General features: G+C 49.5%; 1 protein-coding gene across 1 annotated transcript in view; it reads left to right on the top strand.

Moving 5' to 3' along the window:
- The window catches only part of INTS8 (integrator complex subunit 8), a 724118-nt gene that overhangs the window by 245161 nt on the left and 460807 nt on the right, over window positions 1-18150 (top strand). The window contains exon 13 of the mRNA XM_085605229.1: window positions 4320-4495. Within this exon, the coding sequence (XP_085461355.1) occupies window positions 4320-4495 (176 nt within the window). The remainder of the gene's footprint in view (window positions 1-4319; window positions 4496-18150) is intronic.

Here is an 18150-nt window from a genome sequence, read left to right on the forward strand (position 1 = left end):
CCTCCCAGAGAGTGGAGGGAGAATCCACAGAGCCCACATTGAGCTCAAAGTAGTTAGTAATCGCGGTCTGGATCTCGTCTCAAAAGACGGAATTGCGCAGCGCGTTGGAAGGGAGCCGGCAGGAGAGAGTGCGCAGAGGGGACTGAGACAGACAGAGACATAGATGAACTGGCACGTGATCTGAAAGAGTGCACGCCTTATGATCAACGGAAGTGAGCCAGGCGAGGATATCTGGAGAAGAAATCCAAAGATCTAGCCGGGACCAACAACCACGGGTGCCAGTGACGCAGGTGCCCTCACGAGCATCAGGGCCCATGTGACGCCAAACGTCGTACAAGGAGTTCTCAGCGAAGATGGACGTTAAAAGTGTAGCAGCGCACGGGTGGGAGGCATGGTGGCCAGAACGGTCCAGGACAGTGGATAATGTGACATTAAAGTCCACCCCCCAGAGGAGCGCAGCGGGGCCAAAGGAGGAGATGTGTTGCCAAATCTGCGCAAAAAAGTCAGGGTCGTCATTATTAGGGCCGTAGATTGCGGCTATCGTCAAGGATTGGGCTTGTAGGGAGCCGTGGAGGATAACGAATCGCCCTGCGGAGTCAGTGATTGCGCAGGAGGTTTGCCAAGGGAGTCCCCTACGTATAAGGATAGAGACCCCACGAGAATAGTTGGAGTAAAAAGAGGAGTGCGATTCTCCCCAGTGCTGGGAGTGCAGTCTAGCAGCAGAGGCAGGGAGCAGGTGGGTCTCCTGTAACAGACAGATATCCACCTTGTGCCGGAGGAGATGCGCGTGAACTAGTCGAGGTTTGCGGTGGTCATTTAGACCACGGATGTTCCATGTCCAGAGAATAGTGTCTGTCATACCGACATATTGTGGGGGGTTAGCAGGCGGAGCATGGTGTAACTGGCCAGGGCCCTTGCGCAGGTGCGTATGGAAGTGCAATCCAACGGTGAAGTAAAAAAGCAGTGCAACAACAATGGAAATTCGCCGCGACAGATAGCCGGGCGGCAAGGGGGAACCATAAGCGTCAAACCCAGGGGGTAGGATGCCGATGAGGGTTGTGCCCAGGAACAAAAACTTGGGGCAGTACACAGAGCAGCACGGCATGTCATAACAGAGCAAGTGCAGAATGGTGTTGCAAGGCAAACTGAAGGGCAAAACAATACATACTGACAAAAACAAACCCGCCTCGGAAGGAGGCAGCAAATCCCAAAGAACTACCCACCCCCCACCCACATCAACCCCCCAAACAGGTTGAGATACCACCCACAACCACCCGAGGAAACCCCAACTTAGAGGGAAAAGACAGTGTCCGAAGTGGGAATTATCCCGCGGGGGCATGGCGAACTCGGCGTACACCCCTGCCAACAAAACAGGGTGGCCAAGCAAACAATAGTAGCAGACAACAGAGTGATAAAAGTCTCACAATCATACAGTGGTGGGTGGCCCCGGAGCATTATAGTGAGGGGGCAAAGCAGCCTGGAGCCAAGCTGAGTGAGTTTAATCAAAGGAGGGGTGGCGAGCATGAAACCATAGGAGTGAAGATATATCAGCAGTATAGCTGCAGGAAATCGAGTCAGTCATTATCACTCAGGGCGCTAGGGGCAGATTCTTGAGAGTTTGCAGGTGTGCAGCGATGAGAGCGATCAAGCTTCTTGGCGAAGACGAGGGCAGCCGTTGGATCCGGGAAGATGAGTCTTGGAACCCTGACGGACTCGTAGCTTGGCTGGATATGCCAACGAGTAGGAGATCTCGTGCTTCTGAAGAAGGCGCTTCGCTGGCAGGTATTCGTGGCGGGCAGCCTGTACCGCTAGGGTGTAGTCCGGGTAGAAGGACAAGGAATTTCCCTGATGACGAATCTCGCCCTTGTCCCTGGCCACACGGATATTGCGTCCCGGTCCCGGAAATTGAGGATTTTAGCAATTATTGGGCGGGCCGGCAATCCGGGGCCTGGGCGAGGGCCAAGGGATCGGTGGGCTCTGTCCACAATAAACACCGGAGACAGCACCTCACCGAAAAGTTCACGTATTGGAGTCTCCACAAAATCTTCCATACGCGTAATGTTGGTGGATTCAGGCACCCCCGTGATGCGTAGGTTGCTCCTACGGGAGCGCGCCTCCAAATCCTCATTTTTGTTGCAGATTAAGTCCAGGATTTCTGACGATCCTGTGTGGTGGCGTCCTCTGCATCCGAGACCCTCGATTCGACATGTAGCAGGCGATTGTCACGTGAGTCCACTCGCGACTTGACAACATCCAGGCGTGAAGTCAACTGTTCCAGTTGAGCAGCAATACCAGAAACGGCGGACTTGACCTCCAGCAGGATGGACTTTAGGTCGTCCTCCCGGGAGGCGGCCATCTCCGTGGGTCCTGGCACGTTTGGCGACACTGGTCGAAGGTGAGTCGAGGCTGCTTGGGGTCCGCCTTAACCATATTAAGCACTGTCCGTGGGAGGACTAAAAGGGGAGCACAACTGGCAGGCGGCGCAGCAGAACCTAATAGTACGAGAGATCTGAACAATGAGGAAAGAGCAAGAGGCCGGTGTCGATGCTTGGAGGGGTGTCCGGAGAGAGGAAGCAGTGATAGACGCAAGAGTCCTCAGCACCACAGGGCAACAACATAAATCCCCAGGTAAGTCGGGTGACAGTCATAGCGGGGGTGTATCCGCCCCATGGGCAAACACAGCCCCAAGGGAGTAAATTGCAGGCAGTTTCCCAAGCCACACAATGGAAGACAACCTACGCAGCAGTTTTGAGATAGCGGTGTTGGAGAGAAGATGCAGCCGCCAGGGGCAGGGCAGCGGGGATGCACGGAGGGAGCGCGTCCCGCCACACGGGGACGTCACAAGGCCAATAGCGATGTGGCAGAGTAGGTGTTTGTACATATTATCGGGGGTCCCGTGATGTGGCGCGCGCCACCCCCCGACCCTGCCGCAGCGGCACACCGCGGCGAGCTGTTCCTACCACCTCCTGCAGGGTGCTAATTGCTGGAGAGTTGTGGTTCAGGCCAGCAAGTAGGGTGTCTGGTGAGTATGAGGATAGGAGGCGGGTGAAGTCACAGTATAGAGGGACCCTCGCTGCTGTCCGGCGTGTGAGAACGAAACCACTGCAGAAAGACAGGAGCCGGGTCCGGCGTGGCACAGGATGATGAGAGTCACAGGGAAGGGCTCGACCAATACGCCGGAGTCAGCCAGGCCGCCACGCGTCGTAGAGGCAGGTCCTTGAAGAAGGCATTCTGAAGGGGGTGCAGGGCAAGGAGATAATGTCCGGTCCGCAGATGGGGCTGGAGCCAGGCGGCAGTGGGGATGCGTGGGGGCGCGCCGCCCCCTTCGCCCGGCCTACGTGTGGGTGTAAAGGTCCTAACGGGCACCGGATCACTGCCCAGCGGTGCCCATCCAAGGTGTCAGAGGCCAGGCGGCGCGGAAGACGAGCCCCCAACCCCGCCACTCACCGGCGTCTCCAGGCGGTCAGAGGAGGGCAGAGAACCCCGGGATGACTCACCAAGCACAGCGGGCCAGGAGGAGGAGGGCCCTCCAGCGGCGGCGAGAAGGCCCGGCCTCGAGGAGCGGGCCCAGGCAGCAAAACCCGGCCCTGGAATCCCAGAGGGGGTCGCAGAAGGTACCAGGCGAATCCCCCAAGACGCGGTGAGGTCAAATGCGCTGGATCCGATCGAAGTAAGGGCCATGGTCTGCAGGATGATGGCGGATTTAGTGCTTGGATGGCAGAGCCCACTTACAGTGCGGCCATCTTGCAGCCGTCCAAGCCACGCCCCCCTGCTTTGACTAGAGTTAGGTGATATTTCAGTTTGACCTGCATTTACGGAATCCTCCGTATCCTCTGCTATCAGTTGCCTCAGGAGTGCGGTGACTAATAACAGACATGATTTTATTTCTTCTGTTTTATACATATAGCCTTTTTAACATGCCTTCCTTACACAATCCTAATTGTAACAAACAATGTATATGTTAGTATCCCACTTCATGGCTTTTTCCATGATCGTGTTCTCTAATGTCACTGGAAAGCTTCCAGGGCAAAAATGAAAGGTGATCTGATATATAATCTAAGAACAGGTTCGATGACTCACATGAATTCCATACTTTACACTTGTCTGATTTTGTTTTCTGTATTAGTGATGGGGTTCCCAGCATTAAAATATTGATGTTTACAAAGATGAGTATTCTCGGCGTTCAAGTATTGACATTTACAAACTATTAGAATGGTACGAGGAATGAATACTAGAGTCAAACCATTCCTTCCAAAGATGCTAGCCTGTTTTGAATTGCCTACTTGCTGTATAAAAAAGGAAATTTTCTTTGGTTTCAGGAATTTGTGTTTGAGTCTGGAAGATCTGCAGTTTGTTTTCATGATTTCCTCACATGATCTCTTCATAAAGCTTCTAAAAGACGACGAGAGGAAGTTACTTCTTGACCAGATGAGGAAACGATCGCCTCGAGTTAATCTGTGCACCAAACCTGTCACTTCTTTTTATGATATTCCAGGTTGGTCTACTGTATTTTTTGATTCCTTTACTTTCTGAAAAATGCTTTCTAGCATAGTTTGTTCTGCTTGTTTTGTTGAGTATGTTTACCATATTAATTTGCAACATACTTCCCAAACACTCAAGTTGTGTTCACCTTTCACATCTGTGTAGTGTGAATCTTCGAATACTACTGTGTTACCACAAATGGAAAAGTCACTTACAGAAGTAATGTATACAGTCTTGAGTTCAAAGGGAATTGAAACTGTGCAAACAGGTTTAAAGATTCAGCCGACCACCTTATATCTTACCTTGACAACTCTCTGCGAGCATTGCCTGTCAGCCCTTGCTATTTGATGATGCCCAGTTGAAAGAAACACTTCAGATACCACGGTTTTCTTTTTTGGGGAGGGGCTGAGAGGGTCGCGCGAACATAGGAAAGACATGACTGGAAAATTCCTAGCCACAGCATCACATAACTAGTGGTTACTGTTCCTCTGATCACCTTGGAAAAAGAATTTATAGATTGAGCAAGATGGTCATCACTGTCAAACTGCCTGGGACGTTTTATAATCTCTAACAGTAGTTAAAGTTGGCGTCAAATCCGAATTGTCTCGGATAGTGCTTCTCAACCTTTATAGAACCACCACCCACATTTTAGAATGACAAACTTTCGCGACCCACCTAGCTTTAATGAAAGTGAGGTTGGCGATTTTTTTTTTTAATTAACTAAAGCATCGTTTGGCAGCACACTCATTTACAGACAACACATTATTCATTAAAATTGCTCCTAAATTTGCAGAGACTTAGTTTTATTGATAAAACTATATTGCACACATATGATAATGTATGGAAATCAGATTTCAATGAATATTTCGCATTTGTGCATTACAAGTAAAGTGTCTTGATTTGTTGTGACTCTATTAAAATCTTTGCTTCTATTACAGTTCAGGATTACAAAAAAAAGTCTTCGTTTTTGCTCTCCTATTTCCTGAATGTGTACAGTTTATTTACAGGAATTTACATTGTATCGTTCACTACAAAAAAGGAAATCCCACACCCTGTCCTTTCTCACTCTCTGTACTTCCGCAAGATTATCACATAATTTACTTTACGTTACTTTCTCTGACTGGAAAGTGAGAAGAGTTTGTAAATACCAATACCCATGTCACATAAATAAGTAGCAATTTGTCAGAAGCCATAGCCTGACATTTGACCTCTCCTTAAAGCGCAGCAAAAGTGACAAGATAAATTCAGAATTTAAAGGCATCTTGATTAATTGTTTGGAATTTCAATAACAACCAAAAATCGACTTACTACCCACGAGTGGGTCATCACCCACATTTTGGGAAACACTAGTCTAGTATGTAAACATTGAAGTTTTGGGTGAATAGAAGAAAAATGCTTACCAAAATCAGAGATGAGCTTTGAATGAGGCATGGACCGATATTGATGGGTATCTCGCCTGTGGAAGAGCGAAATAGATCCACACAGTGCTTAAACATTTGAGAGGAGGTCTTGCCAGTGCCCCGGTCTAAATACATTTCCTTCTTATATATGTTGAAAGAGCACTAGTCATTGTAATGAGTATTTCTGTGAGCTCAAATGGCTGTTATATAACTTGTACCTGTATCATCTCAAAACTTCATGAAAGCAGTAGACCTGTTATTTTTTAGGTCTCGCCTAAGAAGTGCTTGAGCTGTCTCTTCGAGACATGCTGTATCAAGGGTATGGGCTTGAAAAAACACCCATCTTTTTCATTGGTTTCTCTTGCTGTCCTTTAAAAATGCTGGCTTTTCAATGATGAATACACTTAGTAGTCCCTACTTTTGAAATTTGGTATGCTCCCATGAGGACTTCCTCTCTTACATGTGTTCTTACTGTTCACGTTATTTATACTTCGGGAGAACTCTTTTTTAGTTGGCCTGCCTCTGTGCTCTTAACTGTTCTGTTTACTTGTGCAAATTAAACTTCAGTCGCTTCATTTGCTTGCCATCCCTTGCCTACCCCTCACTCAACAATGCTTCAGTTGCTTCATTTGCTTGCCTCTATTAATCACCCCGTGCCACCCCCTCATTCAACACTGCTCGCAGGCCCCCACCACCCCTCCGAGGCCACTGCTGTTTTGCTAGATGTTTTGTTTGATAAATTTACGCATAATCGCTGCATTGAATTATGTTATTTTACATTAATTCCATGCGCTCAGGTAAATTTAACAATCAGGCCTTTATCAAAGGATGTTGAGCCGACACCAGACTCGAACACGGAGCCCCAGTTCTCCAGTCGGCAACTTTCACCGCTGCACCATATCCTTTCCTTAGCCATGTTGCAGGGTACAGTACCATACATGGCCAAAAGAGCTCCCAAGGGACACCTCGTGGCAGCCTGTGGTACTGCACCCTCACAACACTGCTTGTTTTTCTTCGTGGCAGCAGAGCTCCAGAATACTGCAATAAAAACTGACAGCAGAAGGAAAAGCCTCAGCAGTCAAGGGGGTAATTCTCACAGTGCTTGGAAACGTACCCATTAAAAATTGGCCGACTGTTACGAAAACACAAACACTTTTGAAAAAATGTCATTCAGGATATACAAATGCACGGTACAAAGTGCTTCCTATGACAGATAATGCGTGCCTTCTGATAACCTACATTAAAATATTTAGACGACTATATAGTTTTACCTTTAGACATCTTTCCAGAGGCGGTTTCTTCCAATTGGCTCGGGAAAGGTTTTTGCATACAAAGTCTTGCCTCGAGATCAGCTACCAAGATTCAGTTATTATCATTTGAAAATGCCCACCTCCATTTCCTGTAATTCTCTCTGGCATGGAAAAAAATGGCAAATTTTTATGTTCCACAGACGCAGAGAGCTGTGATTTGTGGCCCTTTTCCTCCTGTTCTGCATACAAGTTCCAGTCTGCAGTGTACAACAGGAAGCAGCTGCCAGGCTTTGTGGCTCGGGAAATACTCAGAGATACCTGAGCGATGGGCTTCACTAATGCCGAGCCCTTTGGCAAGATCTTGCTCAGGTTGATGTAGCCCAGCGCGGGGCTCGTTTCTCAGGAAGCGTACTTCCTAGCAAAGCCTGGATTTACGTTTCTGAATTCTATAGTTTCATCTTGGAATGGCTAGTTTGAATAACTGTATGTGGATTCTATGTGCAGTGAGATAATTTTTTTTTTTAGTTCCTGCACTGTTTGTTTCGCTACACTTTCCACTGCTTTCAGGTTCGGTCAAACTAGGATCGGAATTTTTGCTTGAATTAGGACTCTTGGAAATCGCATGTAGACAGTGCGCCCCAGTGGCCTCTTTGAGGTCCTCCCTTGTGACCTAGGTATGCGTCTTCCTCCTGGGTATCCTCTGCCTGGGCACTGCAGCAGTCTGGATCCTGGAGTCGCCTGCCTTCAACTGTTCTCAGGAGGTGAGTGTTAGCGCTTAGGTAAACAACATGGCCTTCTGACCTCCGATATGTTCTTCACTAGTCACCCCGGCAATGTAGTCACTAAGTAAATACTCCAACCTCTTATATTCATGGACAACTTTCCAGGGCTCCTTTTTCCCATCCAACTCTTTTGAGGTCTCGCCTAGGCAACGCTTCCGCTGTCTCTTCGAGGCATGCTGTATCTGGGATGTGGGCTTGAAAAAACACCCAACTTTTGCATTGGTTCCTCTTGCTGTCCTTTAGAAAGGCTGGCTTTTCATTGGTGAATACACTTAGTAGTCCCTCCTTTTATAATTTTGTATCCTCCCATGAGGACTGCCCCTCTTACATGTGTTCTTATTGTTGACGTTATTTATACTTAGAGAGAACTCTTTTTTTAGTTGGCCTGCCTCTTTGCTCTTAACTGTTCTGTTTACTTGTGCAATGAAACTTCAGTCACTTCATTGCTTGATGTTCCTAAATCTCCCCGTGCCTCACCCCTTCCACAACACTGCTTCGGACACTTCATTTGCTTTCTGTCTCTTAATCTCCCCACCCCTCCCACAACACTGCTTGCAGGCCCCCACCACCCCTCCGTGGCCACTGTTGGTTTGCTCTTTTTTTGTTTGATTAATCTACACATACTTTGCAGTACAGTGCCCTCCTTTAATCTCCCTTTGCTGACACTGCTTGACCGCCACGAGATCGCTGCATTTATATAGAGCACCTATTCATGTACTTAGGGAAATTAAACAATCAAGCCATTATCACAGTATGTTGAGCCAACACCAGACTCGAACACGGATCCCCAGCTCTCCAGTCGGCGGCTCTCACAGTATGCCAAATCCTTTCCTTAGTGGAGTGGAATTTAACTGGATGCACAGTATGGGCCCAAATATGTCACCTAAACATAAAAGGGAAGATGGGTGATCAAAAGGGGTACTTCAAGAAACTGAAGGGGGATGCTTCCTGAAACCACAGGGACCTGGCATGACTGATGGCCCATGGTATTCTGAAATGCATGCTGACGCTGGCAAACCCAGAGGGGGTGGTAGTGCTTTCTGATTCTTTCCTCTTTTCTGGAAAGTGTTCTTTATTTACGTAGGTGGTCGAAAATTGTACTTATAGGCAATACAGCAAACGAGCAAAAGGCTGCGTGGTGCTTGCATGAGTGTTCACTACTGAGCACCGGCGTGGTATGTGGCTGGCTTCCGCCTATTGCGAAAGATAAGGAGAATAAACCTTCAGTCGTGTTTAATAGAGGCAGGCAACTAAAAGGTGCATTGGGGTCCTGGCACTGCCTAATCCTATGGACGCTCAGAAAGGCTTCCTGGATGCTCTGGGTGGTAAAGGTGACCTCTTAGAGACCTTTAAATCAATATAAGAGAGGGATGTCCCCGGGCAATGACTGTTTTCCAACAAAGATTTATCAGGAATTTGACAGGATGCTATCAGAAGACATACGAGGGAGGGAGGTTACCACACACATTGAGGGAGACAGGTGTTACATTGTTTCTGAAACCAGACAGGGATCCAACATCTATTTGATCTTATTGCCCATTTACATGAAAAACACAGATCCAAAGAGAGTAAGCAAAACACTGACCAGGAGATTGTTGAAAGTCTTCAGGTCTTTCATTCAGTGATGATTTGCCCTAAATAGGACTACACTTTACAACCTATGGAGTCTTACACGTGTTATGCACAGCCTGACTGGATTTGAAAAACAATTTGTGCTGACTGTGTGAGTCCTCGAGAAGGCCTTTGATACAGTGGAGAGGAATTATTATCTGTGGAGTTCTGGACTGCATTTAGTTTGGGCCCAAATATCTTAACTAGGAAAATGTCCTGCACTCCTCCCTGGAAACAATCGTTAAACCTTGGTGCATAGGCTCTTATTAGAGCTCAGTGCTTTCAGAGAAATATCTGGACTGCATACTAATTGGCCGTAACAGCACTTAACTTGCATTTAAGGAGACACAGGATAGCGTCAGGATTGGGGCTGGACAGCTTTTACCACATGAGGCCCTCCTGACCTTTACATGCGGCCTGGGCAGCAGCTGTTTCCTCGACTCAGCACTAGCATAGAAAAACGTTAAATATACAGCAAGCACTTTTTTAAGGGTTATTTGAGAGATTGAGAGGTAGGGGTGTAAGGGTGATGGACAGATGTACCCTAGCTGCAGAACTAGGGTTGCAGGTTTTTGTAGACTCCCTGATGTATTTAGTATCTGACCACTGCCTTGTCAAAATACTTGTTGGGTTGGCTGCCCAGAGTTAAGCTGAGGTGTGTTGTGAGTATATATTCTAAACCAACTCTTTGACCTCTATTGATAACGCTTATTTGAAACTTCGGCGTCAAACTGGAGCGGGAGAATTTTTTTCTTAGCAGTACTCCTGCGCATTGGTAGGTGGCATTAGTTGACTCCGCGTCCATCGTCTGAGTCATGGTCACCGGGATTGCGGTGTCTACTTAGATGCCGCCCCGCGCGCTGACGTCAGTTCTTCCTTTTCCGCGCCAGCCAGCTCAGATCCGGAGAGAGCGTGCCCCTTAAAGTCACTTTTTGACGAACTCTTTTTCGACTTTTGTTGACATCTTTTTTGTCTTACGACTCCTGGTGCACGAGGGGTTTCCAGTTGTCGGTCCGGTTTCAAGCCCTGTGACTCCTGTCACAAGTTGACGTCTGTCACCGATCTTCACCTCGTGTGCCTTTGGTGCCTGGAGCGCAACCACGACCCGAAGTTGTGCTCCGACTGCTGGGCCCTGAACCCGAAGTCTTTGCGGGAGTGGTCCCGAAAGCTTTCGGAGGCCCAGCAGTCCGCTCCGCGCCGTTCGAGGGGAAGGTCATGGGACCGGTCGCAGAGCCATCACCATTCGTCATCGAAGTCATCGCACTCATGTGGTAAGTCGAAGCACAAGAAGAAGGGAAAGTAGCATCGTTGCTCTTCGCCTTCTCCTCGTCCGTCGGCCGACATGACGTGGAACCCGGAGCGTCGCCGCTCTCCGACTCGGTGCTTGGAGCCCGCTGGGACGCTCCACGCTTCCCTCCCTTTCTGGGAGCCGGTGCGTCCCCTGCCCAGCTGCGGCATTTTACGAAGCCCTCCACTCCATCTATTGGCAGGCCGACTCCGCCGCCACTCCTTCAGGCCCAGCGGACTCGACTGGGGGCTCTATCTTTCGATGCCGGTGGCTCTGGCCTTGGCACTGCAAGACCCCTATGGATCCAGGCCTAGATCCAGATCGGCACTGGTCGACCTCACGGTACTTTCCCTGTGCCGATTCCAGTGGCGACACCCCCGACGTCAGCTGCGCCCCCAGCCGGCGTCGAGCCCAGCATCTCCCCCGACTTGGACACGGCGCCAGACCGACGTCGGCTGACGCCGGTACCGGAGCCAGAGGGTACTTTTGTACCGCTGTTCTTCCCTGGCGTTCCCTACCTCCCTAACTGGCAGCCAAAGGAGGACTGGGATGGGTTTGTTGACCCTTTAACAGACCAACTTGAAGAGCCGGACTGGAGAGAGGAGTTGGGTGATGCCAGTGGTCTGAATCCCTCCCCAGACCTTGGTATGCTTTCTCCCCCTACTGTGGCTAGGGATGAGGGAGCTTCCTTCGCTGTGGTCTTGCGTAGAGCGGCTGAGGCCTTGGGCTTTGAGCTTCCTACAGTGGCAGTCAGGACTAACCTCCTGGGCTCCTGTGGACAGGATGAATGCCCAACGCCACCGCCCGGGCGACCCACTTTTCCTCTCCCAACACCCTATCCCCGAGAGCTTGGTGGTCCAAGCCTCAAGCTCAAAAGGCGCATATACTACAGCTCCCCCAGATAGGGAATCCAAGAAGCTGGACCATCTTGGGAAGAAGATGTTTTCTTCCACCAGCTAGGACTGCAGTCAGTGAGCACCGCATGTCTCGTGGACCGTTCCACACACACTGTGTGGGACATGGTTGCGTAAGTGCTGCCACAGTGCCAGGAGGTGGCCTGGGCCATGCTCTCCTGCGCTGTCATAGAGGGTAGAGACGCAGCAAAGTTCACCATCCGGTGTGGGCTGGATACCACCGACTCGCTGGGTAGAACGATGTCAACGTCAGTAGCCCTGAGGCTTCTCTGAGGAAGTCCAATCGACCCTTTTGGACATGCCTTTTGATGGCCGTTGCCTGTTTGGTGACAAGGTGGACAACGTGCTCAAGTGTTTCAAGGACTCGAGGGCTACGGCCAGATCCTTGAGCCTCGCTGCCACCTCTCGCCCCATGCAGTCTGCCTTCGTTGCTACAGAAGGGGTGCCCCACCACATTCCACCCAGAGCCACAGGCCTGCGCAAGCTACCCAGCCTCTGTGTGGCTGGGGACATGGGACCCAGCATTGTGGGTCTGGGGGCCAGCGGGCGAGCCAGTCCACCAACTCCTCCCCTGCAGAAGCCTCCAAACCTTTCTAGTCCGACATTTCGGAGCCACCAGTTGCCAGTGGCCGGCAGTATCTGCCATCATCTCACCCACTGGTGCAACATCATGTCGGACAGGTGGGTTTTGCAAATATTCCGAAGGGGCAACTCCCTCCCCTTCGAGACTACCCCTCCCTCCATGCCACCTACTCTCCATCGCATGGAGGATGATCATCTGGCCCTTCTCCACCAGGAAGTTACAGCTCTCTTGGCCAAGGGAGCCACCAAACATGTCCCTGTGCCAGAAGTAGGTTGTGGTTGCTACTCCCACTACTTTCTGGTACCCAAGAAAGACAAAAGCCTGCGTCCTATCTTAGACCTCTGGGACGTCTACCGCTTCCTCCTGAAGGAGAAGTTCAAAATGCTAAACATAGCTCAGGTCTTGTCTGCCCTTGACCCTGGAGACTGGATGGTAGCGTTGGACTTGCAGTATGCTTATTTTCACATCCCCTTCCTGCCAGCCCACCGGCGTTACCTCAGGTTCACGGTAGGCCAGGAGCATTTTCAGTTACCATGCTCCCCTTTGGCCCTACCAAAGCCCCTCGGGTGTTCACGAAAGTGATGGTGGTGGTCGCAGCTCATGTGCGCAGATCAGAGATTCCAGTCTTCCCTTATCTTGACGACTGGCTGTTGAAGGCGGGCTCGCCCCAGGCTGTCGCCTCCCACCTCCAGGCTACAGCGGGCCTCCTACATTCGCTGGGATACAGCGAGTCTGGGATATTTGGGCTATGATACCGATGTTTCAGCCTCTATCCTGGATTTCAGGGAGATTGACTGTGAGGCTGTTGGGTCGCATGGCCTCCTGCATCCTGCTGGTGGATCGTGCCAGGTGGCGTATGTGGGCTCTGCCTTGGGACCTGAAGATCCAGTGGGCACAGCATCAGGGGAATCTTTCCAATGTCATCCAGATCTCTGAGAGAACTGCAAGTCAGTTGCAATGGTGGCTCACGAACCAGGATTGGGTCAACGGCAGATCCCTCTCCCTTCCCCAACCAGAGTTCACAGTGGTGACTGATGCGTCACCCCTGGGATGGGGCGGCCACATGGGAGAGGCGGAGATCAGAGGCCTCTGGTCTCTGGCAGAGCCTGGGCTTCACATCAACCTTCTGGATCTTCGGGGATTCATCTTGCAGTGAAGGTATTCTTTCCTTCTGTCAAAAGGAAGAGTAGTGCAGGTGTTTACGGACAACACCAACATCATGTAGTGCTGCAACAAACAGGGCGGGTGGGGTTGTGGACCCTGTGTCAAGAGGCCCTTTGCGTTTGGACATTGCTGGAACATCAGGGTATATCTCTGGTGGTTCAACACCTAGCAGGTTCCCTGAACGCCAGGGTGGACGAACTCAGCTGCTGGTGCATGATGGATCACGAATGGCGTGGTGCAAGGTATCTTTCAGCTGTGGGGAGAGCCTTGGTTGGATCTATACGCCACGAAGAGAACGCGCAATATCAGCAATTATGCGCGTTGGAGTTTCCAGTGGAAACGCGAGTGGAATTGCGGCCTCCTGTATGCCTTTCTGCCAGTATCACTTCTATCCAGAGTGCTGAAGAAGATCAAGCGCGACCGGGCCCAAATCATTCTTGTGATCCGGACTGGGTACGAAGAGTCTGGTACCCACGAGCTCTTGAACATGGCCATCGATCCTCCGATCAGACTGCCTCTTCGGGAGGATCTTGTGTCGCAGCAGCAGGGGACGGTCCTCCACCCAAACCTGTCCAGCGTCCACCTCCTTGCATGGAGATTGAGCAGCGACAGTTGACAGCTTTCGACCTTCCTCCCAAAGTCTGTAATGTCATCTTGGCAGCCAGGCGTCCCTCCACTAAAATGATATACGCCTTTAGATGGAACAAATTTGTGCCATGGTGCACAGCAAAGGCTGTGGATCCCCTTTCTGCCCCTCTTTCAGAGGCTCTCATCTTCATTCTTTCTTTGGCCCAGTATGGCTCTGCTCTGGGCACTCTTAAAGGCTATCTTACTGCCATTTTGGCCTTTCTTCGCCTTCCTGATCAGCCTTCTCTTTTCAAGTACCCAATTGTTAACCAATTTCTGAAGGGCATTATTCATCTCTTTCATCCTTTTCATTCGTAATTCCCCAGTGGGACTTGAACCTTGTCCTCACTTGTTTTATGTGTTCTCCCTTTGAGCCACTACATAATTGTCCTCGTCATCTCCTTACTTTGAAGACTGCTTTCTTGCTTGCCATTACCTCTGCTCTCAGGGTGAGTGAGCGTCAGGCCTTATCTTCCAAGCCTCCCTTTTTTTGCTGTCCGTCCGGACAAAGTAGTCCTCCGTACTAGGTCCTCTTTTCTGCCCAAAGTGGTTGCCTCTTTCCACATAGGTCAGACCATCACCTTGCCCACCTTCTTCCCGCCTCCGCACCCTTCAAAGAGGAGGAGAGACCCCACCGTCTTGACCCAAAACGTGCGCTGTCTTTCTATCTTGACTACACAAAAGACTTCTGGGTGGACAATCAACTCTTCGTGGGTTATGGGGGCGCTAAGAAAGGTCGGGCAGGGCACAAACGTACCATCTCTCTGGTTGTTTTATGCATTAAGATCTGCTATTCTTTGGCTAAAAAGGAACTTCCAATGGGACTGCGCGCCCACTCTACCAGGGCGATGGCAGCCACTACTGCTTTGGGACTTGGAGTTTCCTTAGTCGACATCTGTCAGGCAGCCACATGGGCATCCCTGCACACATTCATAAAACATTACTGCCTGGACAGCCAAGTCTGGAGAGACAGCTTCTTTGGCCGTTCTGTTCTCCAGGACTTCCTGGTGTGAACTTAGTTTGCAGACCCACCTCCGGGGATGGCATTGCTGGGGTATCTATCTAAGGTAAGGAATCTATAACTACGATCTCTTTCAGATGAACAAGTTATTTACCTTCGGTAACAATGTATCTGTAAGGGACATATGTAGTTATAGATTCCTTATCCCCCCCCCACCCATCCTCCCTGTTCTGCAAACTGACTTCTAGGGTTAGGGACTCCCTTCCAGGGCCCTAGTTTTGTGCACCAGTGGTCAGTGTCTTACATGGCTCTGCGCTTCTGGCGTGGAAAGTCGTGTCAGAACTAACGTCAGCACGCAGGGGCATTATCTAAGTAGACACCGCAATGTCATCCCGGCGACCACGACGCTGACGACGGACACGGAGTTGACCGACGTCACCTACCAAAGCGCAGGGGTACTGCTAAGAAAAAATTGCTCCGGATCCAGTCTGATGCCTGGGGGTAATTCTAAGGTAAGGAATCTATGACTACATGTGTCTCTTACAGATACATTGTTACCGAAGGTAAGTAACTTGTTCTCCAATACCGTCATTACATAAGCAGACCACATAGAGTTTATTGACTAATTTACATACAAATCTATGCATATCTGGTTACCTTAAAAATATCGCTCAGGCTTATGAAACCGACTTCCTGTGGGATGCACTCTGTCCCCCCGTGCCACATGTTATGGTGCCATTAATAAAACGGTTCTGTACAGCTTACCTCCTATTTGATCTGTAATCATTCATTTATTTAGAGTTTTTATGTAGCTCTGAACGGCATCCTTTCTGTGACTTTAGAGTGCTAGCCAAGTTCCAGAGAAATGTATGTTATAGTCATTCAGTGAACGAGAGGGAGATCCCAGTCCAATATTCTCCTGTCACTGCCCCTGGAGGTATTGGCCTTAGTTCAAAACACTCTGGAAAAGTTCATTTGTGTGCCTTTCTGAAAAGATTGTAGACCAGAGGCTAGGGTTCAGTGAGTTTCACAGTATAGACCCCTGAATTGTGAAAGATCTCCCACCACATTTATTATATATGAAGACTTGTTGAGATAGAAGGTTTTGCATTGCTGATTGGTGGTTTCCTGAATTCCCAGAGTGATGGGGCTTTTTCTGAGGTGCAGAGGAAGGTCGCTCCAAGCTTTGGCTGCCAGATGTGAGAAGGAGCTTCCTCTGCTGTAGCTTCAGCAAATACAGGGGGTGTCTGCAGGGAAGAGGGAGGCAGAACGTAGGTGTCTGGTCTGTTGGTGGAAGGTCATGGGTTTGTTGATGTATGCTGGTCCTTTGTTGTGCAAAGCTTTATATGCATGGGTCAACATCTTGAACTGGCATCTCTTCTGGATCGGGAGCCATTGTAGCTGCTTGAGGTGCGGTGTGATGTGGGTCCATCTTTGGATGTCGAGGATGAGTCTTGTCGCCAGCGGCGTCACTATGAGGGTGCGGGGGGGTGCGGACCGCACCGGGTGACACCCTCACATGGGGTGACACCAACAGGGCCGGTGTGCGCAGAGCAACCTAACCTTTTAGGAGGAGGAGGTGCCTGTGTGCAGTGCGCACTGTCTCCTCTCCTTTCTTTTATTTGCTTCCCTGTGAAATGGATCCAAAAAAGAAAATCACTTTTGCTGGAAATCAATGTCGTATTTTTCTGACATTTAATTCCAAAGTGCAGCATCGGGAATAAAAGTTTAAAAATATGAAAAATAAATAACTAAATAAAGTAAGACCGAGTGGTAGCAAACTGTCCAGATTGATTTTATTCACACCCAAACACATTAGCGCCACTTTTACATTGTCTGTCAGTGAAGAGCTATTTGTGTTTTCTTGTCTTTGTTTTCCCTGGGCTTGGAACTAGTGCACCAATCCTGGAGGTACTGCAAAGTGTGGATTGGAAAACAAAATTTGTACTGCTGCTCTGTATCTAGGGATGTTGTCTTTTTTTACCATACTGCTTACGTTTTGTAAGGATATAAGCAATGGCCATGGAAATGGGTCCATTCAGGGCCCTGTTGTCATGTCCTTAACTTTTCAGGCAAAAGCACTCACTGATTTCTGAACAGTGAGTGTAAAAGCGTTAAGGTAACCATGTTGTTCCTGCTTACATTTCACATGGTTTGCAAAATTTTGCATTCCCTATGATTGTTTGCGTTTTCCAGGATGCTGTCACTTTTCTTTTTTGTAGGCCACATATTGCTCTTGCCCAGTGCGTAATTTAAATTGAGCCGCATCCAGGTGTTTATAGCTGGCAACAATTGGGTTGTAGTTGAAGGCAGTCTGAGTTTTTCTCAGTGGGGCAGTATGGTGTTCAGTTGGGGAGAGGATGTGGCACTATGGCCAGAGCTGCTGAATTTGGAACTGGGGAACCAGGTTCAGCCTTAATAACCAGTCCGCCAGACCACTCTCCTGAGAGAGCACTATCTCATGCTAGACCTTAGAAGGCTTTGCAAGACATTAGAAGCCCCGGTGTCTTAGCACCAGCAGGTGGACCCTAGCATGACAAGTGTAGGTTAACCTTCAAGGCTTGTCCACCACTATTCATACTGAAGTTCACCTCCAGTCTTGCGGGCAGGCCTATGAAGCAGTACACCCTAGAACACTGACCCTGTCACTGAGATCACAGGACCCTTGAGAAGGGCCAGCTCTAGGGCGGTGTAACCGGTGTGACCGCACCAGGTGCTCACTTTAGGTGGAGGCATCATTTTTGCAAGTATATTATGGTTTTAAAAGTGCTTGCTGCCTCCTTCCTGGCCTCCAGTAATTTTCGGTAACAATAAAAATGTCATGATGACTCTGGTGATTAATGTTCTTCCTAGAGAGAGATCGGAATTTTGTCTTATGGAAGATTTGACTAATTCTGTCAGGACCCCACAAGTCTTACCTGTTACACTCGTGGAGCTATCTCGCAGGGACGCCTTGAGCAACCTCCACCGTTCCCCCTCCCTACCTGATCAAAGGGAAGAAGCAGACCCAAGCATGGAGGAGACCAGGGAAAGATGCCGAATAGGATCAGGGGCAGACGTCGTTGTGGATCAGAGATGGAGTCACGCT

Source organism: Triturus cristatus, chromosome 5_1 (assembly GCF_964204655.1).
Source record: "Triturus cristatus chromosome 5_1, aTriCri1.1, whole genome shotgun sequence".
NCBI lineage: Eukaryota > Metazoa > Chordata > Amphibia > Caudata > Salamandridae > Triturus > Triturus cristatus.